General features: G+C 37.9%; 1 protein-coding gene across 1 annotated transcript; it reads left to right on the forward strand.

Annotated features, from left to right (window-relative positions):
• Positions 1–1,252: 1,252 nt before the first annotated feature.
• LOC125194184 (nod factor hydrolase protein 1-like) lies at positions 1,253–2,961 on the forward strand. The gene is made up of 3 exons (XM_048092259.1): positions 1,253–1,684; positions 1,956–2,662; positions 2,769–2,961. The coding sequence occupies exons 1-3, from the start codon at positions 1,284–1,286 to the stop codon at positions 2,789–2,791; spliced, it is 1,131 nt and encodes a 376-aa protein (XP_047948216.1). The 5' UTR covers positions 1,253–1,283; the 3' UTR covers positions 2,792–2,961.
• Positions 2,962–8,607: the final 5,646 nt, after the last annotated feature.

The following is an 8,607-nucleotide window of genomic DNA, read 5'->3' on the forward strand; positions in this document are numbered from 1 at the left end:
TTCTCATATTTATAAAATTATTTCCTTTGTTCCTCATTATATGTCCAACTTTGACCCGAGTTTTAAGAAATAATGAAAAAAGTGGATGGAAAACAGTTAGTGAAATATGAGTCATATTTATTTTATAATAAAATACTCCTATAAATTAAATGAGATAGTGAAATTTAGTGTCTATTATTAAAAATAGTACTAGTAATAGTAAAGCGAGACACTTAATAAGAGACATTCCAAAATGAAAAATTGGGATATTAAATCGGGGGATATGGAGGGAATACAATATAAAAACAAGATTCATACCACTATTTTTTTTTTACTATTTCTGTACAATTTTTAAAGTAGTTTGAATTAAAGTGAGACATTTGTTTATGGACGATAAATATATTTATTGATTTGGTGCCTGAATTTGAAGAAAATAATACTAATGAGTAATGAACACAATCCTCATATGATTAACTGACCCGTGTTCTATAAGGGGCTTTACTTATGCAAAATGAAATAATGATATTTGATTCATAGGAGTCTAAAAGATATTTAAGGGCATGTTTGATATGATAGAGTGGAATGAGGGTGGAATGGAATGGAGGTTGGAATGGAATGGAGATATGAATGAATGTCAATTTCCTTGGATTTCCTTTGCATTTTTATCCATTCACTCATTCATTCCATCACACCAAGCAAATGAATAAAATGGAAGTAGGAATCACATTCCATTCCATCATAACAAAAAGCCCCTTAATGACGTCCGTGAATATGGCATTGGAAATTAATTGGAAAAGGCCGCTTTATAAGACATTGAAAGCGCTTATAATGATACTCTAGTCAAATGACTCAAATCCAAATCAATGGAACAACTAAAAGCTTATATAGCAATCAATTTATATTCAAGGATGTGTGATTAATTTTGTCTATCCAAATAGATTATATCGAATTGCAACAACTATATATATGTTCGTATGTAAGATTCTTCAATTCCAACAAATAAGTCAAAAGTTTGAGTAAACTTTAGAAATTTCCATGCGGCTTAAAAATATCCCAAATCCCAATTGATCTATAAACAAAAGGGACGGCTGGTGAAAGAAATATTCAACCTTGGTGATGCATATTATAAAATTGGTCCTTCACAAAATACTAACCGAAACTTACAAATGCATCTATCCAAAATAGGACGTAAAAATAATCACATATTGTAAACAACTCCTCTCTCTTTCTCAGCACAGACGTGATATATACAGATAGCCATAGCCATAACACTCACAACCAAAGAAAGCTTCCAAGTCCTAAAAATGGCAGCAGCCCGGAAAAGGATCGTGGTAGCGTGTGTGTGCGCAGCATTGTTGATGACTCTCGCAGTCTCATCGCCTTCGTGCATTCCCGTCAAAGGGGTGTATTTCCCTGAATGGTCTAACGTGGACCCTTCCTCCGTCGAAACCAAGCTTTACACTCACATCTTCTACGCTTTTGTCACTCCACACAGCGACACCTTCCAATTCCAAATAGACCAAACTCGAGCTCCACTGCTTCTCAACTTCACCTCCACCATCCATGCCGCCAACCCTCCCCTTATCACACTCTTCTCTGTTGGTGGCGCTGCTGAGGGCACCGCCTTCTTCTCCCGTCTCGCCTCCAACTCTTCCTCGCGCGCAGCTTTCATCCACTCCAGCATACAAGTCGCACGAAAATTCGGGTTTCTTATCTCATCTTTAATTACTTTTGTTTTACTTCAGGTTAATTAGCCTTTAAATCATGAAGTTTGGTCAAATTCTAGTCTGTCACAAAATTGGAATGTTAAATCGTTTTGAACATTATCAAAAAACCACATTTTGTAGTATATAAAAGGAACAATTGAAAAAAATTGAACGTTATGATTTACTAATATTTTAATTTAAAAAGAATTTGACTAAACTTCATAATTTAAAGGATGAGTGGCCCTAAAATTCATTTTGTTGTTTGAACAGATTTGATGGAGTAGATTTGGATTGGGAATTCCCTGAAACTCCAACGGATATGGAAAATTTGGGATACCTTTTGGACGAGTGGCGTGCGGAGGTGCAAAAGGAGGCGGCCGCCACAGGACGGCCGCCGCTCCTCCTCACGGCCGCGGTGTACTACTCTGCGGACACGTTCCTCGATGGCATGGCGCGGGCGTACCCGGCGGCCTCGGTGAGCAGGAACCTGGACTTGATCAACGTCATGAACTACGACTACCACGGCGCGTGGAACAAGTCCGTCACCGGCGCGCAGGCAGCCCTGTTCGACCCGAGCAGCAACCTGAGCACGAGCTATGGGCTCGGGTCGTGGGTCCGGGCTGGGGTGCCTCGCAGCAAGCTGGTCATGGGGCTGCCCCTTTATGGGAGGACGTGGAAGCTCAGGGACCGCGGGGTCCACGGTGTGGGCATGGCCGCGGTCGACGTGGGGCCCGGCTGGAACGGGACGGGTGTGCTGACTTATGCTGAGGTGGTAGAGTTTAATAAGGCCAACAAGGCAAAGGTCGTATATGACGTGGCGACGGTGTCGGTGTACTCCGTGGCAGGTGATTATTGGGTGGGGTATGATGATAAGAAGACTGTGGCTGCCAAGATTGGTTATGCTAAAGCACTTGGTCTGCGTGGCTATTTCTTTTGGGCTATTAATGGTGATTATAAGTCTACCATTTCTAAAACAGGTAATGTCTAAACTAAACTACTATAGCCATTATGTTACCACTCTTTCTTTTTCATTGATTCAAAGTTAATTGAACTAATTTTTTCTTGCTATGGTGTGTTTTGCAGCTTCAAAACTGTGGCGTCTCTGAAATTGAAGTTGAAATGCATAGAGTCATGGTTTTGGAATGAAGTTGATTGTATTTTGTTTCATAAGATCGATTATATTACCTAGAATTATTTCTTAGATTTTCTTGCATTTTAATTTTAATTTCAGTTGATAACCAATGTTTATATAAATTGATCACTTTCAAATTTGATACGTCATCACCAGGTACCCAATAGGAATAGCCGCTGAACCCCTTAGCTAGACATGGCCACGGTTCAAAAACCGCCGGTTCCGATTCAGAACCGCCGGTTCCGGTTCGTCGAATGCTTGAACCGTAACCGGCCCGGATACCGGTTATCCGGTTCCGGTTTAACCGCCGGTTTTTCAGCGGTTCCGGCGGTTCCGGGCCGGTTCCGGTTCTTATTATTATTATTATTATTATTATTTTTTTATTTAAATCTTGTAGTTAAAGCTTTTAAATTCTATAGTAAAATCCAAAGAGACTTTGAAAACGGTCGAAAATCGCCGGTTTTCTGACCGAACCGCCGGTTTGTGTCAGAAAACCGCCGGTTTCTGACCGAAAATCGGCAGTTTCCGACACCTTTTCGCACCCTACGCTGCAACCCTACGCCTACGCCTGCAACCCTAGCCCCGAACCGTCGGGAACCGGCGGTTTTGTGTCAGAAACCGGCGATTTTCCAACACAAACCGGCATTTTTCCGACCGTTTTCAGCCCTACGCCTGCAACCCTAGGAACCTACCGGCGACGGCTACATTTTCCCGGTTAACCGGCGGTTCCCATGTGATAGTGGTGGAATCCTATGCTCAACAAATAACTTCTATATATTTACCTATATGCTTCACAAAAATTACACACAAATCCTCTCACAATTATTGAGCCAACTAACCCTAAAAAATGTCATCAAGTTCTAGTTTCGAAGCTTCCAATCTTCTTGAAGACAATGAATGGCAAGAAAAATTGTTGAACAAAATCAACAACTCTGTCTTCACAACCTACAACCCAGACGGTTAGAGCTAGAAGGATATACATTGAAAGGAAACACGAGGAGGGACATGATACTATTTTCGAGCAGTACTTTGCTGAAGATCCAATATGTCTTCCACATTTTTTCCGAACAAGGTATCGCATGCGAAAACCTTTATTCAAAAAAATAATGAACAAGCTCGTCGAGACCGACAACTTTTTTGAGCAAAAGTGTGATGCTACTAGTCAGTTTGGTATTTCTGCAATTCAGAAATGTACAACAACGATGAGGATGTTGGTCTACGGGACGACGACCGACTTGCATGATGAATATTTGAGAATGAGCGCACAACTCATTCACAAATCTCTCATCAAGTTCGTTGAAGGTGTAATTTCTAACTTTGATGATGAGTATTTGCGAAAGCCCACTAAAGAAGACTTGGCAAGACTTCTGCATATTGGAGAACAACGTGGGTTTCCAGGCATGTTGGGTAGAATTAATTGCATGCATTGGGAGTGAAAAATTGTCCCACTTCATGGGCTGGACAATATCCTGGAAGAAGCGAGAGTCCGACAATCATCTTGGAAGCAGTAGCATCTCAAGATCTATGGATCTGACATTTTTTTTTTGGGAACTCCAGGTTCGAGAAATGATATTAATGTGCTCAATCAATCTCCTGTCTTTGATGATATTTTGGAAGATCGAGCAATTACATATTAAATGGCTACGAAAAAATATGGGGTATTATCTTAATGATGACATATATCATCAATGGGCGGCATTTGTCAAATCTATTCCAAGTCCACAAACGATGAAGCACAAGTTGTTTACTCAACATCAAGAGTCCTCACGAAAAGATGTTGAGCGAGCTTTTGGTGTTTTGCAAACTCGTTTTACTTTTATCAAATGTCCATGTCTTGTTTGGGATCGTGATATTATGGGAAAAATAATGATTGCTTGCATAATCTTGCACAATATGATAGTGGAAGACGAATGAAGCACGTATTCTAACTATTGTGATCTAGCAGAATTTATTCAAGATCGACTTGGAAAAAGTAGTTGTGAGAATAAAGATGGAGATGAAAATAATAATTTCATATATTCTACGAATACAATTGCGAGTCTAGCTACTTACATGAAAAATAAAGCCCAACTTCTAAGCAGAGAAGCTCACAAAGCTCTGCTAAACGATTTGGTTGAGCATATATGAGAAAAATTCGGTAATTGCAATTGAATGTCTAGTTTTCATCTTATAAATATATAATAGTGTGGTTGGATGGTCATTGATAAACCATGAAAATAGGTGTGGTTGGGTTGGATGAATATCGATGATGTGGAAGATGATGTGTATGTGATGGAAATTAATTAAATATTGAAAAAGTGGATGGTTGGGTTGACTTAGGTTGGATGGTTGCTGATAAACATGGTCTAAGAAGCGCGAAATTGAATTTGACCGTTGGTCAGTGCAACCAACCTTCTTACCCTTTGGAATTGAGTTTAGTTTTTATTTTGAACTAATAAAGAGGTCTTTACCGTTGCTCAAACCCTCTGAATCACTCTTTGCTTTGAATTTCAAAAGGTGGGAATTGTAAGTAATTCTTGCATTTTGAAATTATAAATAATTGTAATTTGATTTGTGGTTTGCGCAGATTGTCAATGGCGTCAATGGGCTGGGTGAACTGATCATGATGTTTTCGAATAGAGATGAATGGAGAGAGTCAAAGTTCTTCATGTTTCTGGTGACCAGCATGCATTCCTTCACAGTGAAGTTGTTAGAGATAGTGGTTAAGAGTAACAAGGAAAAGGAAAGAGAGAGTGCTTCATCAGTCATTACTAATTTCATTGATGTAGACCAGTATGGCCAATTGTACGGCACAGACGTACAATGAGGAGTATGGACGTATTCTTCAACAGTGCTCTCAAGTTTATGCAAACCAAGAATGGAAGTTCACAGAGGTCATGGCGAATGCGTTTGCAGATATAGACAAACACCGTGAGTTCATATTCTACTTCACAACAGCTTGTCTTCCAATGATTTCTCTTCAAGAACAGAAGCTATTCACCAAAATGTATGGGGAGTCATACATGAAAACAAGGTATATGCTACACACTTTAACTGTTTTCAATGCTATGATAGATCATTTTAGCATTCTTTATGACTCTGAGGATGAGAATGCTCATAAATTGGGAGAAATTGTTTGCTTGTTCTCAGGCCTTTCCTTCTTCCCATGTGAATTTAGGACTCTTCTATTTTACTATGCCATATTCTGCAATATAATTGCAAGAGTAACAAAATTAGGTGCCAATGATTTGGGTCGAGATTGACTTCCTTCATCTTTTCAAGTGTCTTCAAAATCTCCAAGAAAGGTGATTTCTGGTTTATTTCACTGTCACAAAGATGCATACCAAGTGCTTTGTGGGAAATAATTGCAAAGTTTTCAACTTCTTTTAACACTCCACATACTCACCAATAGTTATATTGCAATATACACATTTTCCCTAGTTACTGAGGTAACAACAAGAGAAAATTCCACACTATCAAGTCATCAACCAACAAATCCTCAAGCATCGGTCCAAAATGGTTCAAACTAGGGTTGGGTCGATACGGTATATTGTACCGAAAATTTTGTATCGTTATCGTATAAAAAAATCGATATAAATGAATTTTATATCGTTACCGTATTGAAAGTTTCTGTATACCGAAATTTTAGTATGGATAATATCTATACCGTTACCGTATCAAAATTTCAGTATATCGTACCAAACTTCGGTAAACCGTTCTGAACGTATATCGAAATTAAATGGATATCTCTTTATGATTTTAGGGTTTCAAATAAATATTTTTTGAATATATAAATAAATTAAATGGATATCTATTTATGATTTTAAACTTTTAATCTTAAAAAAAGTTATATTATTATTATTATCATAATCAGTCGACACGGTATGTATCGATAATTCAATATGTATTGATTTTCCATATATTTTGGTATACCAATAATACACTCGGATTTTGCACTATTTTATGGCCTTTATTTGGTCCGTTTTTAATGTTAAAATCTTAATTCATGTCCATATTTTGTATGTTTTATCCATTTTGGCATTTTGACGTGATTTTTGAGAAATGTGCATATTTGAACCCAAAATGATAGCTAACCGTCGAAGCTGGAAATCTGGAGCATTCGAGACGCCCAGCGGTCCGCTGCAACACCTACAACGGACCGCTACTGACTCCAATCTATGTTTTTAGATTATTCTATCATGTGTAATTAAATTTATAGGATTCTAGGGATGTGTTAGTAGCGACTTTGGTTATACAATTCCGTTTTCTATTTAATATATGTTTTGTTTTTACTTTGTTTCTTCCCTAAGTTGTTAGATAATGCTTCACATTTGAGTGACACATTCTGTAATGAATTAATATAACTTGTTACATAATCGTGAGAGGAGGTTGGCGAGTTAGGTCCACTTACTAGACACTACAATTAGCTTCCCTTAAAACGACATTGTTAATTGAGAGTGAGGACTTTTCAAGGGTCTTAGGAGCTTTTAGGAGTTACGGATCTAGGATTGACAACCCTAGTGACACTAATCTACGCTTGTGCCGCATGGGAAAAACTTATGTGACTCGTTCTATCGAAGTAATAACTGTGCTAGGGTATTGTAGTAGGAATTTGTATAACCATAACTGTGAACACACATCCCTAGAATTCTCTTATCTCTCATATTTTATCTCTTTGTTTTACTTGCAATTAGTTGTTTACTTGCTTTAAATTATTTTTATTTTCAAAAATTCTAAAATCTTTCGGTTTTCCAAATAGTGAAAGAGGCTTAGTAGGAGGTAGCCAATTTGTGATTATTTTTCCTGTGTTCGATATCCGGTATTGACCTTTAACTATGTACTCTATATACTTGCAGGTTTATTTAGGGCTAATAAAAAGTGCATCAACCAATAATATCGATATATATCGTATATTCGATATAAAACGCTATAGCGTGGTACAAGAAAATTCATATCGTTATCGTATCGAAAGCTTACAAAACGATATTGTATCATACCGGAAATTCGATATTTTTCAGTACGATACGATCGATATACCGTTTTTCCATTATATTTCAATCACTCATTAGCAATGTGTTTAGTCTTGCTAATTGCATAGTAAAATTAGTCTTTGATTTAGTATTAAAAATTCATACAACATGCAAATCTAGACTTGAGAATGCAACTTTCAATTCATAATGGAAAAACACAAGCAAAATCAAACAAAAAGTTCAAAACAATGGGCATAATGCATACTTGAAACTGAAACAGTATCACAGAATAGAAAATTAAAAGACGACAATTAAAAGCAAAATGAACGTCAAACATGCACAGTTGTGATTCGGTGTTCGATTGTGTGCGTCGAGTAGCTGATTTGGCGCGTCGATGGCTTCTGCGATGGAGGGAAGGACAGAGAGAGAGGACGAAGATTAGTGGTGGCTTTTGGCAGAGACATTAGAGCAGAGATAGACCGATGGGATGGTGACAGAGGTCTTTACCACAGAGGGGAGAGCGGCGGCAGAGTGAAGAGGCCTGGTGCAAAGGAGATATAGAGACTGACGATGGAAGAAAGTTTTTTCAGCATTGACTAATTGATGGAAATTGAGGGGATTCGTTAATTTTGGGAAATTTATATTCTTTATACTTAATATTTCATAATTTTAAGTGGTTAAATTCACGCGAAAATTGTTTTGATTGTAATTTAGTGGAGTAGTTAATTTCCGAGCACTCACAACCGGTGGCATATCCTGTATTAGAAAATAGAAGGGGCGGAATTGTCATTGCACTTCATTCCCGATGTCACAAAAACATGGTTCATAGGAATTGTCATTT

The sequence above is a fragment of the Salvia hispanica genome, chromosome 6 (assembly GCF_023119035.1).
Source record: "Salvia hispanica cultivar TCC Black 2014 chromosome 6, UniMelb_Shisp_WGS_1.0, whole genome shotgun sequence".
Taxonomy (NCBI): Eukaryota; Viridiplantae; Streptophyta; class Magnoliopsida; order Lamiales; family Lamiaceae; genus Salvia; species Salvia hispanica.